Source organism: Dendrobates tinctorius, unplaced genomic scaffold (genome assembly GCF_039654945.1).
Source record: "Dendrobates tinctorius isolate UK_male_01 unplaced genomic scaffold, ASM3965494v1 ptg000133l, whole genome shotgun sequence".
Taxonomy (NCBI): domain Eukaryota; kingdom Metazoa; phylum Chordata; class Amphibia; order Anura; family Dendrobatidae; genus Dendrobates; species Dendrobates tinctorius.
The window spans coordinates 19,995,312-20,016,189 of NW_027361801.1; the positions used below are offsets into that span (position 1 = coordinate 19,995,312).

At 38.9% G+C, this 20,878-nt stretch overlaps 1 protein-coding gene and 1 long non-coding RNA gene across 3 annotated transcripts in view; one reads left to right on the top strand and one right to left on the bottom strand.

The window, feature by feature from the left end:
* Window positions 1-19,213, top strand: part of ADGRG4 (adhesion G protein-coupled receptor G4) — a 211,597-nt gene extending 192,384 nt beyond the window's left edge. For both annotated transcript variants that reach the window (XM_073543548.1, XM_073543549.1), the window contains 5 exons: window positions 1,132-1,228; window positions 3,224-3,504; window positions 10,850-10,951; window positions 17,600-17,764; window positions 19,036-19,213. In XM_073543548.1, the coding sequence (XP_073399649.1) occupies window positions 1,132-1,228; window positions 3,224-3,504; window positions 10,850-10,951; window positions 17,600-17,764; window positions 19,036-19,142 (752 nt within the window). In that variant the 3' untranslated portion in view covers window positions 19,143-19,213. The remainder of the gene's footprint in view (window positions 1-1,131; window positions 1,229-3,223; window positions 3,505-10,849; window positions 10,952-17,599; window positions 17,765-19,035) is intronic.
* LOC141048121 (uncharacterized) lies at window positions 5,417-13,197 on the bottom strand. The gene is made up of 4 exons (XR_012219964.1): window positions 12,824-13,197; window positions 6,902-6,933; window positions 5,986-6,044; window positions 5,417-5,537 (listed from the first exon to the last, which is right to left on the bottom strand). It is a non-coding gene; the product is annotated as an uncharacterized lncRNA (long non-coding RNA).
* Window positions 19,214-20,878: the final 1,665 nt, after the last annotated feature.

The following is a 20,878-nucleotide window of genomic DNA, read 5'->3' on the forward strand; positions in this document are numbered from 1 at the left end:
AGTTGCTGTTAAAGCCAGGGGCAGGCAGAAGGCCTATCCTGTGATTCCTCCTGTGATGTCCAGCTTGCGGCTGAGTGTCAAAACACTGATTTTTAAAATATACAGCAATGCTGTAGTATTGTTGTATATAGTACATGTGATGAAACAATTTCAGGTTCAATACCCTAAGGGGACTAAAAAAGTGAAAAGCAATAAGTTTTGAAAAATATTTAAAAAAAAAAGCATAAAAAAAGCAAAAAAATGTGAATTACACCCACATTTTCCCAATTAAATGTAAAGAAATGTCAAAATTTAAAAAATATATATACCATAACTGTTTGGTATCACAGCATCCGATCTAGCAAAGTATAAATTATCCTGATAGGTAAATGCTGTAAGGTGGATTTTTACAGGACATTGACTGCCCCAAAAATAAAGCCCAAAAAACAATGGAGGAATTGCATTTTTTTCCCACCATTTCACCACACTTGGATTTTTCTGCCATATTTTCTTACTCTATAAGGCAAAATAAATAATATCAGTCAAATATTTAACTCATCCAGCAAAAAACTAGCCCACATACGTCTGTTGGCATAAAAATGAAAAGGTTATGGCTATTTGAAAAAGGGTAGGAAAAAAATGAAAATGCAAAAACGAAAATTGGCTGTGTCCTCAAGGGGTAATTAACTAGCTGGAAGTGATGATATGACCCCACAGAACCTTGATCTCAACACAATCGAGTCTGTCTGGGATTATATGAAGAGACAGTAGGATTTGCACAAGTGACATCCACAGATCTATGGTAAGTTCTCCAAGATGCTTGGGAAAACTTCCCTACCGAGTTCCTTCAAAAACTGTGTACAAATGTAAAGAGAGGAATTGACGCTGTTTTGATAGCAAATGGCGATCACACCAAATATTGATATAGATTTCTATTTTTTAGATTTAGTTAATTGATAAAGTAATCTAATGTAGTATCACTGCTATTTCTGAAAACATTCTTACTTTGCAGCATTTTTTTCGAAACCTGTCTAAATCTTTTTTATGGTACTGTAGATGTTCTACTTTTAATCCCGAAAGAAAAAAGTTTATTCTGTCTACATGATTAAATAATTCATAAATAATTCATTTTTTTATATGTTTCTGATACAGGAATCCCTCTAGTTGTTGTTGCCGCACTACTCTCTGCTAACGTTCATTTTTATGGAGACATGTATGAGGACAAGGAGTTAGAGAACCCTGCTGTATTGTAAGAATTAATTGGATTTACTCTGAATAATGTTTTGCTTTTGCATAAATAATAACACCTTCATTTTATAGTGTAGATTGTTGTAAAAGTGCTGATGCCAATTATGTTTACTTTTCACTCTTTTTTAATTATTTTTAAACACTGTGTAAGTAAAAAAAAAGGTTTGATCACAGCATCAAATGGGCTAACCATCTGGGTCATTGACTGATTAGGCACTAAGGAGTGACTACATGAGCAAGTATTCCACTCTCTTTTTGTTTTTAAGGTCGCGGTATGTGACAATTAGAAAGAAAGCATGACTCTATGAAGATTACCCTTAAACAGTAGAAAATGGACAAGTGCCAGAATGCAACATGGCATCCATGTGGTGTCCATTTTTGTTTCACAGACCTATTAAGCTAAATGGGCAATTTTGATCCACTAATCAGATCAATATCAAACATATCTCTGTTTTTTACATGTTTGTTTATTGATCTGCCATAGTAAAAAAAACAGGCTTAAGAAGGATAATAATAATTATAATAATAATTTTTATTTCTGTTGTGCTAACATATTCCATAGCACTTCATATTTCTGAGGGAACTTGTACTGACAATAAAGACATTACAGAGCAACAGATAATTCAACAGATACCAATAGGAGTGAAGTCCCTGCTCACAATCTATGAGGAAATTGGGGGAAACGAAAGGTAAATGGTAAAAAGTGCTTGTATTGTTCGGTCCAGCCATCAGTATAATAAATGGGGTATTCAAAATGCTGCATGATCCGGTCACCAGCCAGTATGTGTAGAAGTACAGGTACAGAGGGCTATTAAGTGCATGGAGGGTGCATAACGGATGCTAAGAGGGACAAAATTTCTGAAGAGAATTTAGGAAGGGCAGAACTAGACTGGTTACATAAGTGAGGAGAGGCAATATGCTATGGTTTTTCTCCTCCTGGAGTCATGCACAGTGTCATGGAAGAGCTTTACGGGAGTCACCAAGGGCCTCTAAAGGCCCTTTTACATTTAGCGATGCACCAGCGATCCGACCGGCGATCCGACCCAGTCAGGATCGCTGGTGCATCGCTAAATGATCGCTAGTGAGCTTTCATACAGAAAGACCTCACAGCGATGCAGCAGCGACGCAGCGCACGATACTTACCATTCACAAACAGCGATCCTGCGTCCTCCCGCCCGCCTCCACGCGTCGCTGGACGTCACAGCAGGAAGTCCCAGCAGGAAGCGCCCGACGAGAAATGGAGCCGGACATTCTCGCGCGATCAGCGATGGACAGCGGGGGAGCCGGTCGTTGGTAAGTATCACACATAGCGATATCGCTAGCAATATCGCTATAACGTCACAAAACCAGTGACGTTTTAGCGATATTGCTAGCGATATCGCTTAGTGTAAAACCCCCTTAACACGTTGCCGTTGTTGATCAAATCAGGGCGACAATTAATCGGAGACAAGAACACACACAACAGCATCAGTTGATGTGCAAAGCTTTGTCTGACCCATACACAAGGGGTTTATTGTACTCACAGATGTTATCAGCAAAAAGACTGTGAATCAATGATTAACCTGGGTCTCAAAGTTTTCAGCAATTCTCAGTAGTTTCGGTAAACCAACATCCTGTCTCATTGGTTTTATGAACTGGGCCTACAAATCTAATACAAAGCACAGTTATTTATTCTAAATATATAGATATAAATTGTCTAAATGATAATCAAAGGAAGTTATAAAATATTCTCGTTCAAACTAAATGTATTAAAAAAAATATTAACCTTGTTTAGTGTCCCTCGGCTGAGTACTTCTACCCTGTTGTTTCACCAATCAGTAGGAATTCTGTTACATGTACCCCAATAATCAAAAGTTTTCAAAATTGAAGCTACTCGTTTAAGTTTTTCACAAAAAATAGGATATTTACTAAAAGACTGAGTAAATGCAAAGCTGTGATTTTACTATATTGTCATTCATTTTTGTTTTCCATTTACAAATATCAATTCTTTTTGCAGCTGTTGGATCAAGAATGATACAGTATTTTATACGGCTGTTGTATGCTATTTCGGATTGATCTTCTTTCTCAACATTTCTATGTTCATCGTTGTACTTGTACAAATCAAGACCCTAAAGTCTACACGGATAAAGGATTGGAAGACACTCTTCCTGCATGACATTAAAAGTACTCTCAGTCTCGGCCTCTTACTTGGATTAACCTGGGGTTTTATCTTCATGGCCTGGGGTCCTGTACGAGTCGCCTTTTCATATCTATTTGTTATTTTTAATACATTACTAGGTACGTGCTGCAAATATTTTTATAAAAAAAATCCAAAGATCACAAAATAAGTGTAAATGTAGCAATTAATACAATTAATTCCATGTATTTACATAAGGACGTATTTGTAACATTTAACAAGGTTGCTTTGTATTGGAACCTTTTTTCAAATTAATGTATTTGCTGTTGATGCTCTGTTCTATTTTATTATCTTTTCTTTTTTTTATTTTATTTGTGTTCTTTTACTATTATGACATTAACATACATATAAAATATTGGGAAGAGGAAAGGTTTGCACCAGGATACAAAAAGGAATGAGAATGAGGGACAAAGGAAAGTGAGGGTTCAATAGAATATTAAAAAGATTATTCGATTTATTCCATGCAAATTTGTATTGTATAACTGTTTTCTTTGTCATATCTTTTATTTTGATACGTTTTTTCTGTTTATTAATTCATCACAAAGTACCCATATGTATTAGATTAAAGTTGGTTAATGGGTACAATTTCAACCAAAATGATTATTTTAGCTGACTGATCACAGACCGCCATAATTTGAAATGACGTCAGCTGTGTTTAACCTTTTTTGGCTAAAAAATGTTTCAAAATATCAAACAAAATATTTTTCGTCCATGAATTTTTTTTGTAAAATAATATTTCCCAAAATATTGTCAATTAATTGCCTGGTGTCACTGACGAGGCCAAGTTTAACAAGTATAAATGGTTATATGATCACTCATGAAATAATCATGCTCAACCAGCAACGTCATTTAACCCCTTCACGACCTTGATATTTTCTTCTTGTTATGCCGTTTACCGATCGGATTAATTATTTTTATATCTTGATAGGTCGGACATTTTCTGAACTCAGCAATACCAAATCTGAGGGAGTTATTTGAACTTTTATATATATATATATATATACACCGTATATACTCATGTATAAGCCGACCTGAGTATAAGCCGACCTCCCCTAATTTTGCCACAAAAAACTGGGAAAACGTATTGACTCGCCTATAAGCCTAGGGTGGAAAATGCAGCAGCTACTGGTAAATTTCAAAAATAAAAATAGATGCCAATAAAAGTAAAATTAATTGAGACATCAGTAGGCTAAATGTTTTTTAATACCCATATTGAATCGGGAGCCCCATATAATGCTCCATACAGTTCATGATGCTCCATAAGATGCTCCATAAAAAATACACCCCATATAATGCTGCACAAAGGTTATGGCCCCATAAGATGCTCCATAGAATATGCCCCATAAGATGCTCCATAGATTATACCCCCATGAGATGCTCCATAAAATGCTCCATAGATTATGCCCCATAAGATGCTCCATAGATTATGCCCCATAAAATGCTCCATAGATTATGCACCCATAAGATGCTTCATAGATTATGCCAAAATAAGATACACTCCATAGATTATGCCCCCATAAAATGCTCCATAGATTATGCCCCATATGATGCCCCATAGATTATTCCTCCATATGCTGCCCCATAGAATATGCCCCCATTTGCTGCCCCCATATGCTGCTCCATAGACTATGCCCCATATGCTGCCCCATAGAATATGCCCCCATATGCAGCTCCATAGAATATGCCCCCATATGCTGCTCCATAGAATACGCCCCCATATGCTGCCCCCATATGCAGCTCCATAGAATATGCCCCCATATGCTGCTCCATAGAATATGCTCCCATATGCTGCCCCCATATGCAGCTCCATAGAATATGCCCCCAATATGCTGCCCCCATATGCTGCTCCATAGACTATGCCCCCCATATGCTGCCCCATAGAATATGCCCCCATATGCTGCTCCATAGAATATTAGTCAATAGGTGAACAGTCGCACTCAAGAGTGGATTAATCTTGCCAAACAATCTTCAAGATTTTCAAAATTTTTGAATTTTTTATTTTATTTTCAATAAATCAAATAGTGTAACACCGCAGAAAAAGAAGTATCCAAGATGTGAGTATAATATGGGTATCAAGGATGTGAATATAATACGGTTACGTTTCGACCTACTTAGAGGCCTTTCTCAAACCATACTGCAAAATAAAAGGAAGAGCAATTACAACACTGAATATGGACAACAGACTCACAGAAAAAAAGAAAAAAGCTGAAAAAAACGGTCATACTAAACATGAGAAAAAATAATAATCGAAAAAAGAAAAAACGGAAAAAAAAGGGAAAAATGTTGGTATAAGGCCCTAAAAAAAGAGGCACATATTTATACAAATTTAAACATGACAACATAGAGATCCCTAGGGCAGCTAGGAGAATGTCGTATAAAAAATAATAAAGTATTCAAGGGCATTAGAGACTATTGGCAATAAGTCAATTTTAACATATTATGCATCGGGGGTAACAATGGGGGTAAGCAGCAGCCATAAATAAAACATGCATTTTATAGTATTATCTTCTTATACATGATAAGGCAACAGGGGTGGTGGAGGTAAGCAGCAGGCAAGTAAGGCAGGTATACTGAATACTGACCTCAAGAAGTGACAAGGTGAAAGGTTAATGAAAATATTTTCAGAAGTCCCAAACAGGGGCTGTAGGAGAAAACATAGGAAATGAGTATGGAGAAATGAAAATGAGAAAAAATAAAGCACCGACTGGTGCTACTGAACTGACCTGGTGACATGGGATCAGCCTGGACCTGCGTAGGTGTGGACTCAGGAAAGCGCGGTATATATATGCTCGGGGGGTGCAGGATAATGGCGTCATAGCGCCAGTGTGGCTGGAGCGTCCTGGCGCCTGTATGAGGCTTGCGACGCAGAAGAAGGAAATGAACAGGGGGAGCATGCGCTGTGGAGGGTCAGGCTGAAGTGAAACAGGGCGCCTGCGCAGCTGAGGAATGTGAGTGTAGGGAGGAGGCGCGATAGCTCTAAGCAGCGCCTGCGCTGTGGGAGAAGGGACTCAGCAGTGGGGGGAGAGGAGAGAGAGAGAATGGATTAGGATAGATGAGAGAGAGGAGGGAGGAAGGACAGAGAGAAAGGAATGAATTGAACGATGCCAAGGATATGTCAGTAAATGAAGACAAAGTAAAGAGAAAGTGAATGATGAAATATAGAATAAAGAGAATGAAGGAAGAGTAGGGGGGAAGAAACAAAGATGGAAAAGGGAGAATGAATGAGAAGAGAGAATTTAAAAATAAAAACAAAGGTAAAAAAGGAAAATCAAGACTGCAAAGGAAAAGTGAAAAATATGAAAATTGGGGAATAAAAAAAAAAAAAATTAAAATAAATGAAAGATAATAGAAAAATAAAAATTGAAAAAATGAAATAAAGAGATAATTAAAATAAAAAAATAATAATGAAAAAAAATTAAAAAATATATAAAAAAATAATTAAAAAATAATTATAAAAAATTTTTTTTTGAAAAATTACCATAACACGGAAATACTCACCCATGCGGGGGAGGGGGAAAAATTTAGTGGATCTGAAAAATAAAGAATTAGCAAGAAATGAGATGAAAAGCCGCCATTCCACCACCCTAAGGGTTAAAGAGACAACATAATATTAAGTTAATGATATATGTACTGTATATACATGCTTATGCCAAAAATGCATACGACAAGTAGAGTTCCAAGAGACTGTTATGGACATAGATCCAACTCACGATTAAGGCCCTTAGGGGCCAAAGTCTGTAACCTATATATCCAAAACGATTCCCTTGATTTTAGAAGCTTGATGTGGTCACCTCCCCTGCGTGGTCTTTCAACTTTCTCTATAACCTGGAATCTGAGTTGAGATACTGAGTGGTTGGCGTTGACGAAGTGGTATGGGATTGGAAGTCAGGTTTTCTTGCACCGAATAGTCGATTTATGGCTAGAAATTCTGTCACGCACGTGCTGAGTAGTTTCGCCTACGTACAGTAGGCCGCAGGGGCACTTAATTAGGTAAACCACATAGTTTGTGTCACATGTAAAAAAGCCCCTAATGCCATAACGTTTGCCAATATGTGGATGTGTTATGTCGCTCCCCTTGATCACATTGGAGCAACAGGCGCAACCAAGACAGGGGAAGGTGCCCTTGCGTTCGGTTCCAAGAAAGGTCTGCCTAGGAGTTCTAACTAGACTACCAATGTCCGCTCTGACCAGCTCATTTCTGATGTTTCTGGGTCGGTGTTTGCACATAAGTGCTGGTGTTTTAAATGCCTCAATGTGGGGGTAAGATCTAGGTAGAATAGACCAATGTTTGTTGATGATGTAATACATTTTGGGCATAACAGGATGGTGAGTGTGTACGAAGATAACACGTTCCCCTTTGGGTTGAGATGGTTGCAGGGGGCGAGGTTCCAGGGCACGGCGTGCTTCACATTCAAGAAGTTTAGTGGGATAATGCCTTGCTTTGAATTTGTTTGACATTTCATTAAGGCGGATAGGAGCAAGAGTAGGGTCTGTGACAATCCTTGTAACGTGTGAATTGAGAACGGGGGAGACTATAATTTTTTTATAATTATTTTTTAATTTTTTTATATATTTTTTAATTTTTTTTTTCATTATTTTTTTTTATTTTAATTATCTCTTTATTTCATTTTTTCAATTTTTATTTTTCTGTTATCTTTCATTTATTTTAAATTTTTTTATTCCCCAATTTTTCATATTTTTCACTTTTACTTTGTGGTCTTGATTTTCCTTTTTTACTTTTGTTTTTATTTTTAAATTCTCTCTTCTCATTCATTCTCCCTTTTCCATCTTTCTTTCTTCCCCCCCCTACTCTTCCTTCATTCTCTTCATTCTATATTTCATCATTCACTTTCTCTTTACTTTTTCTTCATTTACTGACATATCCTTGGCATCATTCAATTCATTCCTTTCTCTCTATCCTTCCTCCCTCCTCTCTGTCATCTATCCTAATCCATTCTCTCTCTCTCCTCTCCCCCCACTGCTGAGTCCCTTCTCCCACAGTGCAGGCGCTGCTTAGAGCTATTGCGCGCCTCCTCCCTACACTCACATTCCTCAGCTGCGCAGGCACCCTGTTTCACTTCAGCCTGACCCTCCACAGCGCATGCTCCCCCTGTTCATTTCCTCCTTATGCGTCGTAAGCCTCATACAGGCGCCAGGACGCTCCAGCCACACTGGAGCCATACTCATTTCCTATGTTTTATGGCTGCTGCTTACCCCCATTGTTACCCCTGATGCATAATATGTTAAAATTGACTTGTTGCCAATAGTCTCTAATGCCCTTGAATACTTTATTATTTTTTATTTTTTATACGACATTCTCCTAGCTGCCCTAGGGATCTCTATGTTGTCATGTTTAAATTTGTATAATTATGTGCCTCTTTTTTTAGGGCCTTATGCCACCATTCTTCCCTTTTTTTTCCATTTTTTCTTTTTTCGATTATTTTTTCTCATGTTTAGTATGTCTGTTTTTTTCAGCTTTTTTCTTTTTTTCTGTGAGTCTGTTGTCCATATTCAGTGTTGTAATAGCTCTTTATTTTACTTTGCAGTATGGTTTGAGAAAGGCCTCTAAGTAGGTCGAAACGTAACCATATTATACTCACATCCTGGATACCCATATTATACTCACATCTTGGATACTTCTTTTGTCTGCGGTGTCACACTATTTGATTTATTGAAAATAAAATAAAAAATTCAAAAATTTCAAAAATCTTGAAGATTGTTTGGCAAGATTAATCCACTCTTGAGTGCGACTGTTCATCTATTGACTATTGTTTGGGGACCCTCCACGTACAGTCAGCACCTACTGTACCTCTATAGCAAGAGTGCGCGTCTTTTCGCTTCTGCTCCATAGAATATGTCCCCATATTCTGCTCCACAGACTATGCCCCCATATGCTGCCCCATAGAATATGCCCCCATATGCTGCTCCATAGAATATGCCCCCCATATGCTGCCCCCATAAGATGCTCCATATATTATGCCCCCATATGGTGCTGCTGCTGCAAAAAATGCCATACTCACCTCTTCTGCTCAGGACCTGGCACCTGAGATATTCACCTGTCCGGGGTCCATCGCTGCTTACCGCTGTCTGCCGCTTCCTGTGTCAGTGACTGTTCAGCCAGCAGAGGGCGCGGCGTGCACTAACCATGTCACCGCGCCCCCTGCTGCCTAAACGTCCCTGACACAGGACGCAGCAGACAGCGGTGAGCAGCTATGGACCTGGGACAGGTGAATATTGGATATACTTACCCCCTCCTGGCATGGTCTCTGAAGCCCTGCTTCTCCGACTCCCACGGTCTCCGGCAGCTCTTCCTTCCTTCAGTGGTCACATGGTACCGCTCATTAAACTCATGAATATGCGCATATTCATGAGTTTAAGAGTTTAATGAGCCACGTGACCGCTGAAGGCAGGAAGGGAGACCGTGGAGCTGAAGAGACCGTGCCGGGGGGTCAGTATGATCTCTGACACCCCCGCTCCCCCTCCCCCGTCGACCCCTAGGTATATGACTCGTGTATAAGCCAAGAGGGGGACTTTCAGACCAAAAAAATGGGCTGAAAATCTCAGCTTATACACGAGTATATACGGTGTGTGTGTGTGTGTGTGTATATATATATATATATATATATATTTGAAACTTTTTTCTACTTTTTACTTGCTTCAATAGATCCTTAGGACACCTGAAGCTGTGATCTTCTGATCAATTGTGCTACACGTAGCAGAGCTTCAGCCCTGCTAAATGCAGCAGAAATCATCATCTCTTATGAAAATCGACTATGGGCCGGCATTCATGAGATCTGCTAGGCAAGCACGGGGATCTTCTGCAGACCCCCAATCTGTATCAAGCCCTGTCACATGATTGTAGGGTGCCGATAGGCGGGTCTTATGATGTGCTTCAAGCACGCTCCAGTTAAATGCCACTGTCAATGATTGACAGCAGCATTTAACATGTTTAACAGCCGCAGGTGGATCGCGATTCCACCCACGACTGTTAGGGGCACATGATAGCTGATTTTTTTATCAGACGGTCAAGGACCCCTAGAGTTTCATCAATCCATTCAGACATCCATGAAAATCACAGATTTGACCATAAGATCAGTAAGACTCAGAGCATGTCCTGATCAGATTTTAAGGATCAGAATCGGATAACTCAAAGGGTCTGTGTGCTGCCCGGGCAGCCCGCTAATACTTCACACGGATCTGATCTAGGCAGAGCCATGGGTAGATACGCTGACATCTAGTTTATTTACAAAACACCCAACAGGACCTACATTACTTAGGAGTGATAGTGCACATGTTCTTAGTGTAGTGCTGGATTAACTCTTAAGAGTCATAAATGTACATACTACTGTGTAGCGAGCACTTTCGTAATGTCAGGTGCCTTAAATATGACAATAAAGAGGCATTAATGCAATAAATATTAAATTCTTAATTTCCCTTCCATGTTAGGATTTTTTATTTTTGTGTTCCACTGTCTAATTAAGGAGAATGTAAGAAGACATTGGAGGATGTACCTTTGCTGTGGCAGATGTAGAATTGACAATTATTCAGGTGCGGTTACATTTTACTGTAATACTATTTTAAAATCCGTCATGGGTGATTGATCCATGCGTTTGAGTCACTTCTTTGCTTTTTAATGGGGTAACTCTTTCAATTGACTTTTCGGTTGTTTTTCTTTGTGCTTTACAAAATAAATCACAATTAACCCCATAATGAGTCGACGATTTTTAGATTTAATGCTTTTAGTTTTTTCCTCCCCTTCATCCAGGAGTCATAACTTTTATTTTTTCGTCGACATAGCCACATGAGATCTTGTTTTTTGGGGGTCAATTTATAGTTTGGAATGATACTTTTCATTTTACCATAGAATGTACTGAAAAGTAGGAAAAAAATTGCAATTGCAGTGAAATGATTAAAAAAAATAACGCATTTTCGCCATTATTTTTTGGAATTCATTTTTAAGGTATTCACTGTGGGGTAAATATGACCTGGTAACATTATTCTTTAGGTCAGTAGGATTACAGCAATATCAAACCTATAGGATTTTCAAATGTATTTTAGTGGTTAAAAAAATCTGAACTTTAAAATAATTGGTTTGCTTTGCCATTTTCTGAGACTTTATTTATTTTACTCATTTATATAGCGCCATTAATTCCACAGCACTTTACAGACATTATTGGCACTGTCCCCGATGGAGCTCACAATCTACATTCCCTATCAGTATGTCTTTGTAGTGTGGGAGGAAAGCGGTGAACCCGGAAGAAACCCACGCAAACACGGGGAGAACATACAAACTCCTTGCAGATGTGGTCCTTGTTGTCCTTGGGGATTGTAACTTTCATATTTTTCCAAAAATAGGGGACTTTATTGTTACCATATTGGGTAAATTTGATCTTTTAATCACTTTTTATTGCCTTTTTGGAGGTTGGACAGTGATAAAAAAGGCAATTCTGGCTTTTCAATTTTTTTTATTTACAGTATGGGTTAATTAACTTTTGATTTTCATAGATCGGATTTATATGGATATAGCAATACCAAATATGTTTTTTATATTTCTTTCATTTTGAGATATGAAAAGGGCGTGATTTAAAAAGCATCTGTCACCATGTCGAAAGTTTGCCAACTAGCTATTACTCACAGAGCAATTATGCAGAGCAGACTAAAGACACCCCCCAAGGAACCTTGTCAGGCACGCCTCCTTGGTAGAGGCTATAAAAAATAGCACTAACTAAAAGTGCCCATATCTCAGGGACTGTATGGCAAACTCTAACCCCCCACAAAAAAACTAAATAATTAGGGGAGTAGCAGTAATAAAATCTGAGCAAAAACTGGTCACTTTTGATCTAGATATGAGTTTTCTTTCAACTTTTATAATTTTTAAAAACATTTTATTATTCATTTTTACTTAATTTTTTAGTCCCTCCAGGAGACTTGAAGCTTTCATTCTTAGATAATATTCATAAATATTCAGTGGCATGTAAAAATTTGGGCACTCCTGCTCAAAATTATTGTTATTGTGAAAAGTTAAGCAAGTTGAAGATGAAATGATCTCTAAAAGGCCTACTATTCTGCCTTCAGGCATGCTGACACGATGTGCAATCCAGCATACAGTATAAACCACAGCTCTGTCTTTCAAAATTAGCAGACTGTTCTCTGTAGTCTAACTTGTTTACTTGTGAAGAGTATAGAACATGCACGGTAAAACTACAAGGAATACAAATAACATGCATAAGAATTGGGCAGATGATCACAGCTAACACAATCACAGAAGTGTACATTGAGATGCAAACATTACATAGGAATACATTAGTTTATGATTACATTTACTGAGAACTGGCAATAAAGGGTTAATGACATCTCTTGGCTGCTAGACAGTAAATAACACCTCTCTGAATCACTGCATTGCAAGAAAATTAAGCTTACCAGATATCCTTTAGCCGGGTAGTGACTCAGTAGAGAAGTTGCAGGAAAAACAAAGGTTACACAGGAGGACAAAATAACACGTGCATCCTATGAGATCCACAGAAGCAAAATGGCTCTTCTTCATCCCAGAATACATTGCTTCCTTCCCACAAAGCACTGCTTTAATCCCATGTGCATTGCTTCTGTTAAAGTCACAGGCTTTATAATGCTATTGAAGATACTGCTATAAATTCAGCCACCACTAGATGGTGTTATAATTAACCCAGCACATAATAAAACATTCTTTGCCCTATTAAGAGAGCAGAACACCTACATTTAAAGATGTAAACAACGAAACTGGGGAAAAAAGAAAGTGCAATAGGGTCTTAACTGGTAACAAAAAGGTGGCAGGGAAAGGGATCCACTCACTTTATATAGTTGCTACAGAGCAACATGTAACTGACATGACATAGATATCAGCTGCTGCAAGGACATCGGTCACTAGAAGGACCAAATAGTGCAAAATGATCGGGAGGGAGATGTCACTCCTACCCTGCTGCTGATGAATCCACAATGGTTTCCAACAGATAAGTTATTCATAAAACAAATTTCAACAAATTCTTGATGCAAACATAACACCATCTGCAAAAAAAAGCTGAAGTTGAAAAGAGGATGGCTTCTATAAATGGATAATGATCCTAAACATGTTAAAATCCACAATAGACGACCTCAAAATGCGCAGGCTGAAGGTTTTACAATTGCCCACACAGTCTCCTGATATGAACATCATTGAAAATCTATGGTTAGACCTGTGGCTAGAATTAAAAGGGTGTTGTCTGGTTACAGAATGTGTTTACAAGCGGTGATACTTTCAAAAGGGGGTGCTACTAGCTAATAACCATGCAGGGTGCCCAAACTTTTGAATTAGCCCATTATCCTTTCTTCAAATTTTAAAATGTAAAATATGAAAATGTGTGTGTGTATATATATATATATATATATATATATATATATATATATTTTTTTTTTTTTTTTTTCCTAAAATACAAAGGAATTGTGTCATCTTTAACTATAAAACAATCGAAAGGGAGATGTGGAGAGATCTAAAAATGGCAGTTTGGAGAAGGCACCCTTCTAATATCAGGGACCTGGAGCAGTTTTCCAAAGAAGAATGGTCTAAAATTCCAGCAGAGCATTGTAAGAAACTCATTGATGGTTACCGGAAGTGGTTGGTCGCAGTTATTTTGGCTAAAGGTTGTGCAACCAAGTATTAGGCTGAGGGTGCCAATACTTTTGTCTGGCCTATTTTTGGAGTTTTGTGTGAAATGATCAATGTTTTGCAATCATTTTCAGGAAGAAACTGAGTATTATCTGACAAAATTGCAGGGGTGTCAATCCTTTTGGCCACAACTGTATATATGTATATATATTTTTATTGCCTAAAATAGAAAGAAAATGTGTCATCTTTAACTTTAGGCCTTTTAGAGCTCATTTAATCTTTAGCTTGCTTAACTGTTCACAATAACAGTAATTTTGACCAGGGATGTCCAAACTTTTACATGCCACTGTATATACTATTATAAATATTTTGCATATTATCCTGGCAAAGCCGATCTTCACTTTGCGGTGGGGAAGTAATTTATATCACCACTCTACGTTTAATAAATCAGTTGTCACTGTACTGTTGCAGGATTTCTTAGGAAAATGGGCTCCTTCCCTATCTCTTACACTAGCGGGCGCCCTATTGTATCCTATCCCCCGAATTACCCAGCAAGATGGAGACGCCGGAGTCACGTGAATTGTTAAGCTCATGACTTCCCCTTTTCTGTTCCCACCCCCACCCAAGGTGGTGTGAGGTCGAAGTGTATAGGATTACACTAATCAGACAGACAAGGGAAGACAAACAAGGATAAATGAAAACTGCAATCATACAAAATACACTCACCAAATAACAGAGTTAAACACATGGAAGGGTAAGGTAGGTGAGACCAAATAGGAGCGGATGAGTATTAACGCACAAACCATGCAAAAACAATCCAAAAATAATTCTCCAAACACCAGCTCCAAACACTGAATAAGATCTCCAGCTCCTAACCAGGCAGAATGAACTATCACTGGCAATTCCCAAATGTCAGTGGCAAGCATATATGCCAGCCCCTTCTTCCCTCCTACATCCCAAACTCATGATTTTTGCTGTGGCATGGGATAACCGATCTTTCTGGGCTAAAAGAAAAATATGTAGGGACTTTGGGGAAAAGTTACCTTAGTGCCAGTGTTTGGTGTCATTTGGAAGGTATCATAGCTCTAGTGGGTACTCTCAATTTAATCTGGATGAAAACATTTAGGAACTGATTCATAACGATAGGTGTTGGCTATGCCAGTCTAACTTAAGGGCTTGCAGGAGGATGGTGCAGGAGTGGCTCACGCCACTTAATGAATTCTGTGCATCTTCTCAGAGAATAGAGTAGCATTTCTGGTATAAAAGATACCGGCATTATGCTGAATTTGACGGATGGATGTAGCCATGCCCTATCCTGTCCCCGTTCCTCCCCAGCTTGGGGGAACTGTTTCAAACAGGTGTGTATACTTCAAATGTCCACAAATCCACATTGCTCAAAAATTGTGACACTTTTCAAAAGCATTATAGCATAATCACTTTGATGAATCACTCCCAAAATGTCAGTGATAATGATAGATCAGTTTGGTAAAAGACAAATACAATGGAAAGAACATTATGCTGAAACAAAAATAGTGAAATGCTTGAAACTCACTCCACTACACATGTTATGATTATATGGAAAATGTTTTTTTTGGATCTCCATAGATGACTTGCATTTGTTATTTTGATCACAGATGGCAATAGGTACATATAATCTCTGTCTTTCAACACGACACTTCTCAAATTCATAGCAGGCCTAAGGATCAGCTGAGCCTTTTTTTAGAAACCCCTGGTGATCCGCTGTTCTTGCAGTGGAGCTGTCATTGGCCATATATTTCCCTTGCTACACCATCACAGGGGAAATAACTTATTACGGTGCATCTTTCTGAGTAGTTTCCCACTCTTGTTAATAAGCAGGAGTTATTGCTCTATCGCATTCATGTCTCATAACAGTGTATGGGACAACCTTTTTGATGTTCTAAACTGAACTTAATAGATATGAGGGAATCTATCGGCAAGACCCTTATCCAACAGCCATGTTGGCACAAGAACCCAGCTAACTACCTTCTACCTGCCCACATCTGTGGCTCTTACAAATTAGAAAGGTCCCTGGGGATTCCAGCAAGTAGGAGGTGGCTCACTGGTCTCCTGCCTACTGGGCACAGAATACAGACTAGGCTGCAACACAAGGGTCCTAGAAATGTATTCGCTCATCTCTACTACCTAAGAGGCTTTCCCATTTTTTTAAACAATTTAATACACCCTATTAAGGAACTGTGGGTTATTAGAGGGAATTCTTTGTCCATCATCTTTATCACTTGTCTGGAGTGGAGAGTGGCTACAGAAAGTGTGTCTCGCTCTGGAGGACCTATTATGTCCTGCATTACACTGATAACACACTGATTTATATTGGCAGTGTGTAATACCTAATTTCTCCTATGGTGGCACTGCAGGGAAATTGAAAGCTTACAGAAAGGTTTCCCCACAGATTAAAGTTGATTGTGATGGGTCCTGTCAGGAACACCGCACTGAGCTTGCTCACTGAGCCAGTGCGCGTGTCCTGAGTACAAAAACAGTGCTCAAAGATACCTGTGGAGCGGGCAGCAGCCGAGTAGATGCGTACTTCAGAACAGCAGGACCTGAAGCACGCGACTGCTAGGGGCGTGGCCTAACCTCCAGAGAGCTAGGAGCTGCAAGAGAACTAGCAGGGTAACTGCGAGACAAAGTTACTAAGGGGCATAGACAGGGAGGATAGTCAGGACGTAGCCAATGAGTCATACACAGAGATAGCTGCAAGGTACAAGAGGGGCGAGCAGAGAGTAGTCAGGTCACAGGCAACGAGTCATACACAGGGAGGGTAGCGCAGTACGGAATCAACAGGCAAACTCACAACGGGGAACAGAACCGGGTCAGAACCATATAAACAAGCTATAACAACGAACAGGCTCACAGAGTTCACCACACTCGGCCAAAGGCAAAAGTATAACTGACAGGGATTGGAGCTCCCCAGGGGTTTAAGAAGCTCTCCCAGAAGCAAAAAGAGGCCACAATCATTAACCCGAGGTGTGCAGGTCAAAACCTGTACTGAGCTCCAGACATTAACCCCTGACGTGCAGCTCAAAAACCTGCACTGGGATCATGACAGGTCCAAGCAGGGTAATACATTGGGATCTGTTTATTGTCAAGGAACCCATCCAACATATAAGGATTGTGCCAATGGGAGAAACACCATAAAAGGAGACTAACATTGCAAAAGTAAAAACAAAATGCTAGCAAAACTCTCTAATATTTTTTTATTCCTTATTGCTCTACTGTCCCATGTCTGTAACCAAAAAAGTTTTGCTAATCACTGCAGACCATCCACACTTATGTTTGTATGTGACGCTAGTGGTAGCTGGGTAGCAATATACGGTACCTCCTCAATCTGTTGGAATATTAACATTTAATAAGAGAAAGTGTTTTTTGGTAAATTTTGGTAACCTTTTATAATGGTTTGTGACCATAAATGACTGATGTTTTTGTGATATTATTGAATAGAGCCATTTGGTATTTTACACAAGCTTTTAGCACTTATGCAATAAACGTGACCTGATTCCTTACATTGTTAATATATTTTATGCACTCTTTTCTTTTTTTAGAATGGAGTAGACTAAGCAATGGGGATGCACGATATAACGGGCGCATACACGTGTCACCTGATTCGTACCAGTCGACAATGTCTAACAACACTGCTTCTACTTCCAATGCATCCAGTCTATCAAGCTTCTCCAGAGATACATTTTACGGAGGAAGCCATGTAAATGGTGAGTTGGTAGCCATATCAGCTAAATGTGTGAGGAGCTCAAAAAATGTGACTGGCTTCTTGGAAATAATATGTATGTAGGATGCATGCCTGAGATGTCAAGGGTGGCCTTGTGGCTGGAGGAACCTGGTTCTGCCATTTAGTGATGATCTCAGCAGTAAGAACCACAGTGGGTCATCAATTTATCGCCATGTGATGGCCTTCATCTAACTCATCATGGGCAGATCCAAAATAACTTCTGTGTCCACTGATGAGTTCGGATATGTAGTTCAGGACATTGCATATTGACTACTTATTCCTAGGATTGGTCGTCAATATTGGTTTGGTTGAGGTCAGACACTTGACACCAGATAGGTCATCAATATGCAAGTCCTGAACAATCCCTGCACATATGCCTTTCTGGTCTAGTTTTTCAAAGGCAAGAACAGCACAGTCAGCAGTAATATTCCCGCTGTTTAAAGTCATTTGGGTCTAAAATTATTGGAAAAATAGATCCAGTATCATTGGGTCCAGTATCATTGGGTCCCGCATCATTGGGTCCATTATCATTGGGTCCAGTATCATTGGGTCCCGTATCATTGGGTCCATTATCATTGGGGCCAGTATCACTGGGTCCAGTATCATTGGGTCCCGCATTATTGGGTCCAGTATCATTGGGTCCAGTATCATTGGGAAAATACATTGGAAAACAAATTTGTAATGGCAGTCGTGGCTATAAAGCCCTTACAAAAATAGTGTATAATGTATAAAGAGCATTTTCCTTATACTTCAAAAATGGAAGTATGAGCTGCTATGCTCCTTAAGGGTGGAAAAAAGTCCATTTTACTCATTTCTGAATTATCCATTTATAAAAAATGATTCCAGTAGCGACATCACTAATGTCCGTAGACTGTTCTCCAGCTTGATCAGCGCAAGAATTGCTAAAGAATGTAAAACCACGTTGCAATGCAGATTTATATGGGTTTTGGGGTCTTTTGGTCACTGTAATTGCCGCCATTATCCAAATGCCGCCATTATCGGTATCTTTTTCCCTGGTAGGGAGAGCAAGATAACTTTGAAAGTGCTAAAAAGAATATTAAGTCTTCACATTGGAGGAATGAATAAATATGAAACCCCAATGCTTGATTGTGTGATCTTTTAAAAATATCATTCTGGCTCCGTAGGTAACTAGTATTTGTGATCTTGTCATGGAAATGTATTTTTTCACTTCTTATGCTGCCATGAGTGAGGTAAACATCCTGAATAATTGGATCTTTTGCTTGCTTTGTGTAGGAGGCGGAATATTCATCAACCCAGCTCACACGGCTTCGTGTCATGCAAAAGTCTACCCCGACAGCTGGAGAGTATCCTGGCTGCAGACGTGCAATGAAACGGACTGAGATAAATCGCCTATTGCTGCAGAGTCCTATTGATTTCAATTTTATAGGAAAAATAAAATGTCTAATCTGTATGTATGTTGGATGAAGCCAATGTGCAACATTCTGAAATCCTCAATAACTCAAAATAACTACCAACTATTTATTATACAGTATATGTTATAAGCTTCTACTAGAGTATTGTAGATAGGTGGTTAAAGAAAACTGTGGATTTCCCAGGAGTCATTCATTGGATCGCAGATATCAAGGTATAGCTTTATTCAGCTTCCTATGACCTCCATGCCCATATAGACGGCTTAGGAGGGTTGATCCTACGGCAGATGCCCTTTACGGCTCTGCTCACATCTGCATTGGAGGCTCCCTCGCAAGTCCTAATCTGCTTATCAAAATGTTGGATATCATTTGTGTCTCTGCTCTTGTGTCTTACATGGGGTCCATTGAAGAAAAATTTAATACACATACATGCCAGGTTCTTTAAAGTTAGAGATGCCCTTTGTACTGTTCTTCACTCTGGATCTTCTAAAAGATCATCAGAAAATGACCTATTGTTTAACTCAGGTTTTTGTGTACCATGTACTTTTAACCCCCTTCACGCCACAGCCCATTTTCATTTTTGAGTTTGTTTTTCGCTCCCCTGCTTCCCAGAGCCATAACTTTGTTATTTTTCTGTCAATATGTCCATGTGAGGGCTTGTATTTTTCGGGACAAGTTGTACTTTTGAAGGACTCCATTCATTTTATTATGTCGTGTACTGGAAAACGGGAAAAAATTCCAATTGTGGTGAAATTGCACAAAAAGTGCACTGCCAAAACTTTTTTTTGGTTTTTTTTACCATGTTCACCAAATGCTTAAACTGACCTGCCATTACGGTTCTCCAGGTCATTACGAGTTTGTAGAAAACAAACACGTTTAGGTTCTTTTTTATTTAAGTGGTAAGAAAAAATCCAGTTTGTTAAAATACAAAAGAAAAAAAGTGTCTCCGTTTTTCATGATGTAGGGCTGAGTGAGGGCTGCTTTTATGAGTGATGAGCTGATGTTTTTATTGATACCATTTTGGTGCAGATACAATCTTTTAACCCCTTAACTCCCAGAGCTTTTTTTTAGATTTTTCGTTTTTCGCTCCCCTTCTTTCCAGAGCCATAACTTTTTTATTTTTCCGTCAATATGGCCATGTGAAGGATTATTTTTTGCGGGAGGAGTTGTACTTTTGAATGACACCATTGGTTTTAACATGTTACTTGAAAACTGGAAAAAAATTCCAAGTGCAGTGAAATTTAAAAAAAAGTGCAATCCCACACTTGTTTTTTGTTCACTAAACGCAAAAACTGACCTGCCACTATGATTCTCCAGGTCATTATGAGTTCATAGATACCAAACATGTCTAGGTTCTCTTTTATCTATGTGATGAAAAAAAAAATTGCACCATTTTCCAGACCCGTAGCGTCTCCATTGTTCGTGATCTCGGGTCGGGTGAGGGCTTATTTTTTGTGTGCCGAGCTGACGTTTTTAATGACACCACTTTTTTTGCAGATACGTTCTTTTGATCACCCGTTATTGCATTTTAATGCATTGTCACAGCGATCAAAAAAACGTAATTCTGGGGTTTTGACTTTTTTTTTCTCTACGCTGTTTAGCAATCAGGTTAATCCTTTTTTTTATTGATAGATCGGGCGATTCTGAACATGGTGATACCAAATATGTGTCGGTTTGATTTTTTTTAATTGTTTTATTTTGATTGG